This window comes from Aptenodytes patagonicus, chromosome 1 (genome assembly GCF_965638725.1).
Source record: "Aptenodytes patagonicus chromosome 1, bAptPat1.pri.cur, whole genome shotgun sequence".
Lineage (NCBI taxonomy): Eukaryota > Metazoa > Chordata > Aves > Sphenisciformes > Spheniscidae > Aptenodytes > Aptenodytes patagonicus.
The window spans coordinates 50,321,751-50,337,337 of NC_134949.1; the positions used below are offsets into that span (position 1 = coordinate 50,321,751).

Consider the following 15,587-nt stretch of genomic DNA (forward strand, 5'->3'; position numbering starts at 1 on the left):
GATTCAGAAACATGACCATCACTGCTTCTCATCACACTGCAGATTCTCTGATTTTATTATTAGTTCCCTTTATTTCTTTTTTTTTTAATATTATGTTATAATCTACAAAGATGTGTGTGCATGTATATATAGGATTAAAACAATACCATTTTTCATAGTTTTGTCCATTCTTTCTCCCACAGATTTAAGTCCCAGTTTAAGCAGGCAGTAACAGAGCATTAACATTCTTCTGGTCTGCTGACTTAAGACACCCACATAGAGGTAATCTCCAAAGCTTTCAAGCAGCATAATGTACACACTGAGTGAGAGAACAGCCTGACAAAGCAGTTTTGAAGAAACCACATCTTTGTATCTCAGAAAGGAAAGTGTGGAGTTTAACAGGCAGGGTAAGCAGCCCTCTGTAGTACCTGTATCTAGACTGATCCTCAGGCACTTATGGTACACTAACAGCCCCAAGCTTCCAGAGCAGGAAGCAGGGCAGGAGACCAAAGGCTGGTTTATGTCACTTTAAATGTATCCGTTGATGAGTCTAGCTGTTTGAGTGTTTGTGTTGAGTTTAATACAAACACTAAAACAGTTTTTGTGCCTTTTCAGGAGATGCACAGATACTTTGTCCTATTGCAGCTGCAGCTGCTGGAGCACTGTAGGGTAATGTTTTATGCTAAAATTTATCAAGTATTTTTAGTTCCACTATTTCAGTTTGAAGATGATGCACTTAATATTGAACATCTCACAGCCCATGTTTCCCCTTCAGTGCTGTGTAAACTTGTTACTAACATGCTCCTTAATTTCTTTTTCTTTTTATTGAATAAACTATTTCCAACTAAATTAGCACAGACTAAATCCCTTTGGGTTTAAAATTTGGAATGGAAAAAAAAACAACTACCTAACAATAGCTTGGTAATGACCATGGAAAATAAGGCCACCTCTTTTGAAAAAAAAATTACAGAGATGTAGGCCAGTCCCTGTAGCAAAACTGACTTCAGAGCAACGTGTACATTCAGAGAGGATGAGCAAAACCACATCCATGTGCAAAGCAAGAATATTTGACTGTGGATGTACAAAAAGGCTATTGATTTCACAGCTATGCACACTGACAAAAAAAAAAAAGTGAAACAGCAGAGTGAGTATGTGAATTTGTGTAGCTTCTTTTCATAAAGTCTCATAAATGTCTTTCCTCCTGGTTTTCACAGTGAACAGTAACTTTGTTACTGTCCCTCAGTGACACTAGATGGCACTTCAGAGTAGTGGTGGGATCAGAAAGTCTTTTGTAATCTTTTCTGGTTGTTTTGCGTATGATATTATAGATGCATGAAATTAATACTTGCATCAAACAAAAGTAATGTCTCAGCTTTCTGCTAATTTGTATGTATGACTGCGAGGTAGGTAATACTATCTGTTTAAAAATGTAACAAACATAAGCAGAAAGATATTATGTCAGAGTGGTTCACTAGTAGGTCAAAAAAACAGGTTATGGGCCAAAGAGCTGTTGCCAGACATTGTGTTTAGAGGATTTGAGAAGCAGTTTGTGGAGGGAACTGAAAAAAATCTATAGGCCTGGAAATCAGAGCAACACGTTGATGCCAGGGATTTAAGACTTGATCCTTTCCTGGAAATGAAATTAGATTTGATGTCATTTATACCTCAGCAATCAAGTATATGATGACTGTCCATAAGCTGGTGCACTTTAGGAGAAACCAGCCAGCGCCCTTCTGGCCTTAAAAGACAAGCGTATATGAAGGGGTTAATTGATTTGTAGTCAAGTTTTGAAAAAATAACATTCTTTAGCAATATATGATTTTGCTAAACAAAAATGTGTATGTACTTTTGGAAAGCCTAAACCTGAGGGATATCATGAATTAAAAAAAAAAAGAAAAAAAAAGTGGGAAGGATACTACAAAAGCAAAAGAATAAGTTTACAGTATTGCCATGAAACTACAGTAAAACTTAAAGAAGCATCACTTCTTCAAGACATCATTTTCATTTCCAACTTATTTAGTCAATTCAGTAGAAAACAGACAGGACTATTTTCTTTAGTTAAAAACCTCTTATAGGGATTTTAATTAACACTTTAATAAGATTCATGACTAAGAGAAAATTGATACATTTAAATATCAAAAAGTAACAGAAAATATTGGCCATAATTCTGAAAAGCTCTTAAAATAAGAAAAAGGGAAGTCCAAACATTTACTCAGGCATGTTCCTAAGTAATGTGGTGAATCATAAGCATTATTAATTTAAGATGGCAGAAAACATATTGTTGTCTCTAATTTTATTATTCTGTCTTCTTTATCACAAAAAGATAGAATTTTAAAAATATTATTAGAAAATTGGTTTTAAAAGCAAAGGCAAGCAAGTGCTATCATTTTAGTTTGGATTTTTTATAATTTTATATTCTGTGGAAGAAATAAGAAGCCTCTGTATGTCAGTTAAATTCTTCCATCATTCTTGCAGCTGAGGATCTGTCAGTACACCTTTTTATTCTCATATCTGTTATTTCCACCAGCTTGAATTTTCCAATTACTAGGATATGTTTTGTTTCAGGCTCCCTAGGACGGTCTATTCTCACACCCGAGAGATGGCCGCACCCTTGCCTGCAGTGACCCCTCCGTGGCCCAGGGATGCAGGAAGGGATAAGATGCCTTAGGCTGCACCAGGAAACAAGGGTTTTATTCTGTTATGTGTTTGAGTCCTACAGTTGTGACTGTTTACCATCTTCATACTTTATGGAAGGATCGGAGACACACTGTTGGGCCTAAAGGTTTTCTACTTTAGCTCTCTTCTTTCTTTCCCCCCAACTGTTCATAGTTTGTTTGGGTTCTTTCTTTCTTTCTTTCTTTCTTTCTTTCTTTCTTTCTTTCTTTCTTTCTTTCTTTCTTTCTTTCTCTCTCTCTCTCTCTTTCTTTCTTTTTCTTTTTTTTTCTTTTGTTTTTAAGTGGAAGAGCCATCTGTTCTGTATTTATATGAAAAGCAGTTTTTAAAGTATTGGGCTTCTGGCTGCTTTGAAATCTTTGCAGATGCTGTGTGTGGATAGGGTCCCATCAGTCAGACATTGTAGGTATGGCTGCACAATTTATGGAAAACCAACATTGTGTTTACCTTTTGAATTTGTCGTGAACTTGCTGAGGTCTCATGTTATAGGATTCACTTATTCTGTTTTAGTGTGCAGGACTGGGAATCAGGCAAGTGCTGTTACCTTTGCAGCCCTTGGATGTTAGCAGGGAGTGTATTTTATGAGGAATAGCCTGTGCTTTAGCACAGAGGGCAGCAAGCTTCGTGTGGGACATACCATGGGTATTACAGAGGAGGAGCAGGCTCAGATATTTTCTTCTGGACTTAAAGTTGCTTCTGATTTGAAAGAAAAGCCTTAGTATGGAGAGATTTTAAAGCCATGGAGGGAGAAATGGGAAGTTTGTGTATATGCTTATATGAAGTTTTATGTCATAAGTAATTGTTATTATTTATTGTATAAATCTCTTCCTGTAAGTTGTATCTGTAACTGCTAATTTGAACTGTGTACATACAAACCCTGTGGAGTTGTTCAAGCTAAGACAATGACTTTGTTCTCTATTGAAATGCCAGTGCTTAGCTTTCTGCATGAAGTCTCTCTCTGAATAATAGCAGATATCCAACCAAGAACCAAAAGGAAAAAAACTAACTGCTGATTTTCTGGAGGGTTTTCCCTCCAGTGACAGAAGGATATAATGTACTGTTAGTTTTATTTAAATATAACACTCAGAAAATGTGAAACCCAGAAGAAAAAACAGATGCAAATGGGGGAAATCATTGGCTACTATATGAAGAAGATAGCTAACAAGAATGCAAACACGCTTTTTCTGTGTAATGGCTTTAGTGATTCATAATCATTTCCAATTATTTACTACCTGAATAAATGACAGCTATAAAAAGAATATATTCATTTTCGAGAAAAAATACCTATGATTTTTAGGCATGAAAAAGTTTCTTGAGGCAAGAGAATTTCACACAACTTGCTCTTACTTTAGCTATCACCATGCCAAAGATGTTCAATTTTCAAGACTTAATCATAATTAAAGTTCTGACACACTATGTTATGCTATCAAAACAGAAAATAAAGACAAACACTTTGGAGTTTGCCTGTATTACATTATTCTTTAATATAAATGACATATAAGTTTTACAAATTAGAGAGATTGACCTTGGAGTATTAAGAGGCTGCAGAAGATTCTTTTAAGGTGACATTTTTATTGAGTATATATTTAGCTTTGTAGATTGACAGTAGAAATGTGCAGCCTACCTTTGATGTGCTTGCTACCCACTGGTACGGGTTGAAGAATCCCAGTTTGCAGAGGGCTTCAAATCACTCTAAGAAGATACTTCTACGAATGCTGTCCCAGCAATGTCCAGCTAGGCCTTGCTGTTACTTCACTTCATATTTTGCTATACTTATGATTTTGCTTATAATCTAAATTTCACAAATTCATCAGGTGGGGAGCCTGCATATCTCTACTTGACAATTAAAAACATTGTTTAAAAAACAAAAACAGTAAAGGATGCTGACAAATGTACAATGCAGAACAAGTGAACAGTGAACTGCTAGTATTTTTGGTTTAGATATATACATGGACTGACACCAATGACTAAACCCTAATACCATGCTCTGCAAGGCAGTCTCACTGAAGTCATTATAACTGCTCTTTTGACTAAGGTGAGATGGATTTGCCCTAGAGAAATTTAGTCATTGAGCTCCAGACATAGGTTACAGGTCTTTTTACTGCAGACTAGTCATTATTTTGTTCAATAGGATTATGTTAGGCTAATCCTGAATAGCATTGCTCTAGAAGAATGGCAAACTTTAAAGAACTATGTATACAATATGAATTTATTTTATTTTTCCCAAAATAATGATATTAGCAACAACTTTATTTGCCTCTGCTAAATAGATACATTCAGAATTAGCTTAGTGTTATAGTGGATATTTTTAAACCTCCAGGGCTTGAAATAAATTTAAAGGAGGTAACTCTCACCTTCTCAAGTCTCAAGATGATTTGAGAGTCTTTTTTCCCTCTACTATTTTTTTTTTGTGTGTGTGGCTATAAAAATAACCTCAATCGCTATTTTTTTTTTTTTTTATATCATAGCTTGACAAATATTTACTCCGAATCTCATATACAGTGGAATCTGAAAACCTGTAGCATTCAGCAAACTGAAAAATACCACAGAAAGCATGCTGGAAAAGAAGGCTGAAATAAGTCGGTTTAAAGCACAGTTGGCAATTCTTTTTGATGTTATGCTTGATCTTGTACATCTGTAATGATTCATTTATTCCACATCAATGGATCATCTCCACTTTAAAGTGAAGTTTCTGGTATTTGGCATTAATTGTTAGCAACAATTTTTTGAACAGGCCTATTACAACAGGTACTTTAGCTGAAACACAACCAAACCCCATCTTTAGACATCTATTTGTAATTTCCAATCTGTACTGCAGAACGTTCATGGATACACCGAAAAGCAGAAGGCTGGATTTCCCAGTACTGCACGGGGTTGCTGAAGAGACTCACACCGGAATAGCTAGCCTTTTTGGTGTTGTAGCCAAGAGGGCAAAAGTCGTTGATACCAACTGAAGCAATTTTGTTGTTATGAAGATAGACCACCTGAAAAGCATAGAAGTACAGAAATGAGACATAGAGCTACCGTGGCAAATAGGATGAACGATTTGATGTCAAATTCTTGGTATGTATTGTGCAATGTTATACAGAGTAACAATATATCCTTTTTTCCAAACAAATGCTTGATTCTGCTTACCTTTTGAAATACCTAGAGTATACCCAATTAGAAATAATTTCTACAGAAAGAGCAGAAGCTGTGCAAGGCAATCTAATAACATTACTATCATTTGATCATACTGTAACCAAAACAGGAGTCAAAGATGTGGAATTATTAATACAGTGCTGCGGTTCAGAAGGATGTGCTGTATATAAAGAATATGTTTGGTGCTAATTGGTTTCTCTCCAGCTCTAATGTTTTCCCTCTCATGAGTGCAAACTGTACGGGACTCAGAGCCAAAGTAATCACTAATGATGATTTAATATAGCTGATGAATATCACTTTGCTCCAGAGTCACCATTTCTGATGAATTTTCCCAAGCTACATGCAAGTGGTGATTTACATTTGGGAGTCTTCATTCTTTGGGAGCTTGCTTTCCCGTAAAATCTCAGTCCAAGTGAAGACAGATTTTAATTGGTTCCAAGAGGCCATATTTCTAGCTATCCAGCCACACAGACCTCAAAAATACTGCTGATGTGAAATGCATATTGCATCTCTTTGCCCTCCTGAAGGCACAGCTTTGTGAGATGCCAAACGGAAGGTTCTTGGGAAAGGCTGCAAAATGTCACTGGGTAGAATTGAAAAAAATTCAACAGAAGAAATGTTCTTTGAAAGCATTTTTTGAGTAAAGAGGAAATCAAAGTACACAAATAATCCCATATTTGTTGAGTCCCCTCAGACACACGGAGATAATGAATGCACACCTCCAGGTCTATACACCTCCATAGACACATCCACACAAAAATCAGAATAAGAGTCTTCCTGTTGTATGCAACTTTTCCATGCCTATTCAACAGTTTATGAAACTTGCATCAAGTTACCTTTTGCACAAATACTGTATATGTTTCTGTTCAAGACCGAATAAACACACAAATACCATTTGGAATCTTTCAACTATTGCTCTCTGAGGCAGCATGATAAACTTTACCTGGATATATTTGTGTTCACCCAGCCCACCAGGTACTCTGACAAGTTCATTGTTGTTCAAATGGAGCTCTCTCAAATGAGGTACATTGTTAAGAGAACCATTTTCAACTGAAGAAATACTGTTGAAGCTGAGACCCAATCTGAAAAACAAACAAACAAACAAATATGTTAAACTTGCCCACATAACCATCTTTCTTGGGTTGATTACTTCTCTACTCTACTGTTGTAGAACAGACCAGACTAATTTTCAGAATTGTGTGTGAGGTACAGACTCACCACGGACAACTAATTCAGTTAAACATATTTAAATGTTTGACATCTGATGTGAACTATCATAATTATCATGTTATCATCCAACTTGTGCCCGTGGTACTGCATACTTTCATAAGCTATATGACTAATCCCACTGTAAATATATACTGTGTACCTCCATAGGCACCAGTCTTTCTTTAAAAGCTGAATAAGAGTTTCTTTCATGACTTTAGGAGCACTGGCTGTAACTTTCTTTGTCAAACTACATAACACAGGGTGACCAGAACTGTTAAGTTTAAATCTTCACCGCATCCTTCTAAGATACTTATGTAGTTAGAGCCATGTTACAGGCTGGAAACAGGAGCTGAGTCATGCATAATGATCTGTCCAGCAGGACACAGAAGTGGGACGTACACATTTCTCCTAGGTTCCAGACCAGATCTTTCATCACAAAATCATCCTTCCTGCTTTATAGATCCACATTCTGGGTTTACTAGCACAATTTATGTCCAATTTGGAAAATCTGGTCCTATCTGTGTATTTCTGTGTTAATACTATTTTGGTTTGCAATTACCAAACTACAGAATTTTTTCAGGACACTCTCATAAGTTACAATGCTCTGTGTTGCAGTAAGGGATTCAGTGGTAATTCTGCAGGAGTTGTCATCATCAGGAGTGTTGTCCTTTGAGAAAATTATTTCTATAAAAGCTAAACCTACTTCATCTAGTTGGCTTTATCTTTTTTCTTTAAGCAATCTCTTTTAATTTTGAGGGAAAAAAATGCTCTGAGATTTATTAATAACCAAATCAGTTAAAGAATTTGATATAGGTAATCAGAATCCTTGTGATAAAATAATTTGCTATGGATGAGTACTTTTAAGTCTTATTCACAGTAATCTACTACCTGTAATTCTTTGTGGCTTGTGCCAGCTTCAAAAGTCAGAATCTGGACCTAGTATAAAATCACAGAACTAAAAATTCTTGTTTGATCTTTATGGCAGAGATGTTTCCAGAAATAATGCTGTCCAAGAATGGAAGTGCATTTTATAATTTTCCTCTTAAAAATAAACTGTCAAAGAAAGATGTTGTTAACTAGTATTATATGTAATACAAATAGTCATATCACACTCATTTAAACATTGCAATGTTGTCATACTATTAAATGACAAAGGAGGGCTTAATGAGATCTCCCACTGACATCAACTGGGATTTATTTCACTCAGAAATCAGTTCACAGTATCCCGTATCTTTGCTAGAATTTGGTCAGGAAGAATTTTCATTTAAAAGTTATTCGAACAAAATTCCTTTTGAGTAGACTACATCAAGATTTAGGAAAGCTTGGGGGATTTGATCCTACAGAGCAATTTGGTCTGAAGATTTACAGAATAACTTCAGTGATGGGTGCTCATAGTGAATGTCTTTAAAAGGATTGGGGAAAAAAAAAACATTTTGACAGGCTATAAATTCTTGGTTGACACATATATATGCTCGCTACTAATATATGCTCGTTACATATGAAGGTCTACACGCAGATGTGTCACACCTAGGGAGACCAGCATGAAAAAAAGCAGGTCTGACTTTCATATTGGTCTGTTGAAGCAAAAGTAACCCCTTTACACACCATAGGGATGGACAAGATCCAACTCTGCATTAGCTCATGCAGGGAAACTCTTTCAGGGAAAGAGTAAAATCGAAGCAGTCTGTTGAAAAGTGGATCTAACTCCCACAAGCAGTGAAATTATATGTAATTACATCTCATCTAAATGTGTTACAAACAAACTCTCAGTCACTCGGGGCTATGTTTACAAATGAAATAAGTCAATATTAGTGTGTAAAATACAGGGTGATTAAGAATGTTAGGAAAGAATATGGTCTTCATCTCTCTTCTTTTTCCCATGGGAAAAAAAAGGGAAGAACTTGAAAAATCACTCTTGCTTAATATATTGACATATGACTTCCTTTTATGTTAGTGAATAGGTAACATTTTTCCAGTGTTTTAGCTGATCTCATCACAGTGTTCTAAATCATTGAAGAGCAACATCAAAAACATATCTAAAAATTTAAGAAATTCTCAAATATTTTTTCACCTTCTTTTGTCTCCAACATCCCTGCTGGCTCATTTCCACTTTTTTTTAACAAACTTCATGCTGCTCAACATCATCGTTATTCTGGGCTTGATGCAACATCCACTGTATGGACCTAGATCTTTCCAGTAAACTTTAATAGGATATAGACATTAGTAACATCAGTTGTGTAATGTGTATATCCTCCTGTGGAGCTCATTCTTGCGTGTAACCAGCAAACTCTTTGCTTGGTTTACATTCATGAGATTTTTTTTTTCCACTGAAGCACTATATGAAGACTTTTGAAAGACTTAAGAGTAACTTTACAAGGAAAACAAACAAGCAAAAAGGACAAATATTGGCAATCTGCTAGAACTCAAGAATTCAAAAGAGAATGAGCAGTAGATCTACACCAAGCTCTCGCATAGAACAATTTACAGTTCAAAACACCATAACACAGTCAGAAAAATGACCTGTTTCTCAAAGTCTAACTGTGCTTTAGGGCAGCTATTAGACTGTTGAGCATGAGTTGACATGATCCAGGAGAAGAGTGGTCTGACTCCGCCCGTACTGATGTTCATGAAGACTTAGATGTGTAAATAAAAGCTGTTTTTCAGTAGCTTGTTTCCGTGGCAGAAGGGGCGTGCTGCCCCTTAGATTTACCCCATATGCTGTCCTGGAGCTCTCCCATAGCTCCCTTCTTTCTTCATCTGTCTGCTCTATTATGTCCAATGTGTTCCTTTTTTAACCAATCTGTATTCTGCCTCACTTTTCAACTTTGCAAGAGAGGATTTCTGACTATGCTTAGGTTGCCTGCTTAAGCACAGGCCAGAGGGCAGTTTAAAACTTGGTGCCTGCTCTGAGCAGCTCCACATTTCCACACCATGATCAACAGAGCATCTTGTTTCTCCATACAGTACAGCCACAATGGAAGCAGCCCAAGGTTAGATATTTTTAGTAGCCCATCAGCATTTGCTGCATAAAACTTTATGTCTTAAGAAGGACTTCCAACAATATTGTCCATGTGATGCTGCCTGTAGTGTTTTCCAAGCGTGAATGTGAAAAAGCAGAAAAACTCTGTCGTCTGCAGGACAGCTGACACACCCCACACCTCCCTCTTCCAGTAAAGTAAATTACTCTTTACATGAGTAGTTATGATCTTGTTTTGGTTTTGGAAGTTGTCTTTATCATTTCTCTGGAGGATGTTACATTTTATATTAAGCCTCTATCATAAACAATAACTGATTCATAGTCCCCTAACCCATAATTACGGTATTTTTATTTTTTCACTAAAATCCAGGAGCAGACTGTTTTTGAACAGGGATGAATCTGTGATCAAATATGAACATCAAACATGAGTTGAAATGTCTTATTTTACAAGCTCTAGAAAGTTGTTCTAAGCTTTATCACTTGGAATTGCCAGATTTGGAGTATGTGTTGTTACTATATATATATATATATATATACTATATACTATATACTTCATTGCAATAAATTGCTGTCCAAGCTACTATAAACGGTGGTAAACTTAACTCCTGTTGCTCAGTAATCTTTCTTTAATTTCTGTTTTCTGCCTTCATTATGACAAGCAGAATGATTAAGATGAAGATCCAGGAATTAGATCCAGTAATCTGATTAATGGTCTTTTAGGTCAATTACACTTCTATTGTCATACAAAAGTTTTTGGGTATCATAGTATTAAAATACTTTGTAGTAAAGGCCCATTTTACTATTTTAGCATGTTATCTAATGTGAACTAATTCACAAGTAATTATGTATGTCTATAACTGCTCTTTGGGAATTCTCCTTACATTTTCCTACAGTTAGAGAAACTTATTCAACAATATATTCGCAGATTAGCAGGGTACAATCACTCCAAAAAAATGACACTTTTTCATTTATATGCTATGATTGGTTTTTTGTCATGTTCCTGGACTCATTGCAGACTTGCCTTTCTTGAGAAACAAAGGAAACACTGTTGCAAGCAGTTTTGGTTCCCATGTGCTTTTTTCCTCTGTTTCCAGGGCAAATTGCATGAGCAATGCAGTGTCCCAAGAAAACTGCATAAACCAAAGATGGAAATACAATGAAAGAAGCATGACATAATTAAAAAATCTAATTGCTCTCTTTATCTTTCTTTTTTTTTTTTTTTTTTTTTTTTTAAATCAAACAAACAGTTGTCCTGGGCATACATCACTCATAATTGAAAACAGCTGGAAAGTGTTGTTAGGAAAAAAAAAAGTGTTTTGTTCTCTTAAGTCAGTACACAAGTCCTTAGAAGCTTTTCCTGCTAAATTATCTACTGCTTCAATGATGATAATGCTCATGAAGCCCAGAATGATGTTTTCTAATTGTGTGTGGTGGTTACAATTTCAACTAATATTTTATGTGAAAAGAAGAAATAAATTCTTACTTCGCCAAGTTGGTGAGTCCAGACAGACCTTCAGCATCAATTTTGCTGATTTTGTTGCCATCAAGGTGAAGTTCAGTAAGGGATGGGGGAAGGCCTGAGAGAGAGAACACCATCAAATTACTTTTGATAAAACTGTATTATTATCTTTTTTTAAAGGACTTGTGTCATACTGAGGCTTTTTTACAGTAACAAAAAGATTTTTACTAGACACGGCCAAGGACAATTCACTGAATGAAACAAGGAACTTTCACAATCAGGGAAACTGAAAACAACTAGTAACAATTTATTTGGCATGAAATAAGACCAAGCTCCTAATGTCATTATAGAACAGTTAATTCTTAAAAAAAAGCTAAATTAAATTATTCTCAGATATGAATTCTTGCCTTCGTGATTATGTAAATGGAACATATATGATAGTGTAAGAGAAAGAGCTTTCATTTTAGCCAGACTATCCTCATACATAAATCTACAAACATTTGGCACCTAGATATTTAACAAATAACAGCAGCAGAAAATGAGATTATAAAGATGAGGTAAAATAATTTTAATGTTTTTTTTAGGTAGGGCACATACTTGTTTGCAAATTCTGTTTATCAGGAAAAAAAAATTGGAACCAAATATTTTAACTATCTGAGGTCCCTCAGAGGAACATCCAAAACAGGAAATGTGGGAAGAAAGAAATAACAACTAGTATTAACTTTCAAAAAGTTTTCAGCTATTTCAAAGCAATCTGCTGGCTGACGTATGAATAAATTGAATATAATTTCCTCTGGATTGGAACCATTCTGGTTTGTTTTGTTTTCTTTTCTTTTAATAGGTTATATTGAAGTTGTTCTTATTTTGTAGTAATTTGCAATGAAGTACTTTTAAAAATAGCAAATGTTTCTGTTTTGTATAGAAATAGTATTTTTGGCTTCAAACCCACAGACTTGTGGAGGGCTGATTTTATGCTTGTAGAACTTCAGTTAATTCTACATGAATTTACATCTGTGTAATGTTGATCAGGCTCACCAACCAGGGTTGGGGGGTGAAACCATTCTTCCACTTTATATTTCAGTTATGAGACAAGAAAAGCAAAATAACATAAAATGGTTTACTTTTGACAGTGCACCTCTTGTGGAGCTTCTCATAATAGAAAAACAAAATTTTCCAAACCAATAAAAGTCAACTGACCAAAAAATGAAGTAGTCAAGTAATGGATACTCTAAGGACTGACTCAAAAGGCTTCCATAATCATTTTTTTTCCAGCTGACTAGAAGTCACTATATTATATCTGTGCAAATCTCTGAAATATTAATTGAATTTCTTACCTTTTGGGATGGTAGTAATGTTGGTGTCCGCGATACGGATGTAGGAGAGCCTCTTCATCCCCTGAAAAGCTCCATTTTCAATGCCTGAACTCTTGATTGGATTGGTGCCTAGTTCTGCCAACAAAACATGGTCGTGAGCTGTGCTGCAGTGCAGGTACCTATATCCTTCAAGTCAAAGCTAATTTGGAGGTACAATTTATTGGAGCATTGCTTGGCTTTCTACATAAAATCACTGATTGAACTAAAAACAACATCTTGAAAAAACATTGAGTTGATTTTGTTATAATTTCTCATGCTCGTACCTAAGACAATCACTTGATTCAGTCCGTTAAAGACAGCTTTCCTCAACTTGGAGATCTCGTTCTCATGAGCCCGTATCTCCTGAAGAGACTTCGGCATATTTTCTGGGAGTTCCTTCAGGTTGTTCTTGGACAGGTAAAGTCTTTCCAGTTTCTTCAGAGGAGCAAAAGCTAACGGGCTTATTTTGCTGATTTTGTTGTTAACAAGGATCAATGCCTGTGGAGTAATAATGAAGGAGATCTCAGATGATCATTAGGGAAATTATTTTAGGAATGAAACATTTAAAAATATTTATTCTTTTCTAGTGTCTTTTGATGTCTTTTGATGGCCAATCTAATGAGCTGAAGAAAATGCAATGCAGTACTAAAACAAATAAAGACCTTCTGAATCAGTGCAAGATAAACAAGGCCTGCATAACAAATACAAGTGTTATTTCATTGCTGAGGTATATGCAGCTTCTGTTAACATCCATAATTTATACCCAAGAATAAGTACAACCCTTCCATTTGAAAGCTGTGAAGAACAAGGCATTCACATAAAACTAACATTATCAGTTTTATTTGGGTTTCTTTCTGATTCTGTTTATTCTGAGGATACTTTTATACCTTACCCATCATCACACAACCAACCTAAGCAGTTTTTCCTGAACAGAAAATTCTATGACTCAATACAGTGAAGGCACAGCCCAGCTTAATAAAAATATGCATATCATCACCTCTTTCCTGTTAGTCTTATAGACTGCACTTATTAGATATCTGTCTGATAATAACCTCATTTTTGCAGAGATATAAGCTATTTTTTGGTAAGCATAACTTGGTATGGAAAGGGAGCAATTTGAAGCATCATACTCTTAAGTCCTGCAGTTAGGCGTCATGGGCCATATTCATTCTGCCTACTACGTAGGTGCCTAATCCAGTTCTCACAACAATTGTGATATCTAGACTCAGGGTAACTCTAAGCAAATTAGCTCTCTATACAGTCAGGGGAGAAAGGCCTCCATGAAAGCTCTGTTACCTGTAATAGGTGGTCTCTGTATGCCTCTGAAATTTTACATTACTGCTCAATCTTATTGATTAACCAACCATGACATAAAAAGGGAGAAGAAAGTCCCATTACTGTCAGAACAGTAATGCAGCTAATGGAAAGGATTTCAGATATGATACATATCAGAATGAATCTTATCATTCCATCTGTTTGCTATCTACTTATCAGACTTACAGTGCGGCATGTTTGTGCAGTGAATTAGGTAGAATGAGCTGTGTAAATATCGATATAATATCTACTTATATTTATTACTAGAGAATAGCTATAGAGCATCTTGGATCACTAACTCCATTATGCTGTTTTCAGAAACAGAAGACAACAGTTGCTGCTAAACCACAATTTTTTATATTGCATATAATATAGTTAACATTCAGTGCATTTTAATACACTTTTAATAATTTCAGAATTACACTTTAGTCTGTTTCTTGGAGCATTCAACTCTTTCCACAATCAGTTAAGTATTAAAAGAGTGCCAAGAAGTATATCAGCATCTGTGACTGCACCTCTCCATCATGAAAACTGAAATAGAGGTGAGAAGATAGTTTAAAATGGTATTTGATGTGTGTTTTTTCCCTAATGGACTCCTCTTGCAGATCATCCTGAGCAAAGCAAGCAGTGTGCTCTGTACATGGTTTCACTGAGTACACATAAAGCTGAGCGTATCTGGTTTTAATTTTGTATGCTAGCTAGCAATAACACATTTGCAAGAGGAGGTAGAAAAGGTCACTCACAGTTCAGCAGAGCATTTCCTTAACAATAAGCCTCTCCCAAAATAAATATATTGGTCAGTGGGAGCCATGGCCCCAACTCTCTTTTATTTGAGCCTGAGCTGTAAGAACTGCCATGAGAACACATGGGGTACACATGGGGTGTGGTTTCCTGAGTCATCATTGCCAGAATTGTGATACAGATGTAGATTCTGCCTGTAGTGTAATACAGCTACCTGCACAATATTAGGACATGGGAAACAATCCAGTTATTATGAGGGGTACAGCTTGAATTATGCAGATGAGTCTCAGTTTTTATCATAATAACTGAATAACTGAATGTGTTACTGCTAATTACATTCATTTTTTTTTTTCCTTAATTTTACCATGGATTTCTTTTCCATAGATCTCTAAGTCAACATTCAATGAGTTTAGACTCATCTTATCAGCACTTGAAATTTTTATTCTGTATCTTGCTTTCTACTGCTTGGTCATTTATTTCAGCCAAAAGTCTGCCTTATCTTTTTTTCTTTTTTATTTGATTTGTTTTAACTTCGTTGCCTTTTAGATAAAAAATGTTTGGGCCATGATTATCACAGCTGATGATCTGATGTGAAATATTTGTTGCTGGAAATAGATAGGTATACATTCAGCTACACACATGGAAATATTCTCTGAGTAGTTGATGTTAAGAGGATATTACAGCTCTTCAGAGCAGAACTGATAGTCCTGACCAAAACCAGAAGTTATCTAGGTATCTAGGA

The 15,587-nt window shown here is 35.7% G+C and overlaps 1 protein-coding gene across 1 annotated transcript in view; it reads right to left on the bottom strand.

Moving 5' to 3' along the window:
- Nucleotides 1–4,111: 4,111 nt before the first annotated feature.
- The window catches only part of DCN (decorin), a 40,337-nt gene continuing 28,861 nt past the window's right edge, over nucleotides 4,112–15,587 (bottom strand). The window contains exons 4-8 of the mRNA XM_076334379.1: nucleotides 13,075–13,288; nucleotides 12,773–12,886; nucleotides 11,463–11,556; nucleotides 6,737–6,875; nucleotides 4,112–5,636 (exon numbers count right to left, since the gene is read on the bottom strand). Of these exons, the coding sequence (XP_076190494.1) occupies nucleotides 5,442–5,636; nucleotides 6,737–6,875; nucleotides 11,463–11,556; nucleotides 12,773–12,886; nucleotides 13,075–13,288 (756 nt within the window). The 3' untranslated portion in view covers nucleotides 4,112–5,441. The remainder of the gene's footprint in view (nucleotides 5,637–6,736; nucleotides 6,876–11,462; nucleotides 11,557–12,772; nucleotides 12,887–13,074; nucleotides 13,289–15,587) is intronic.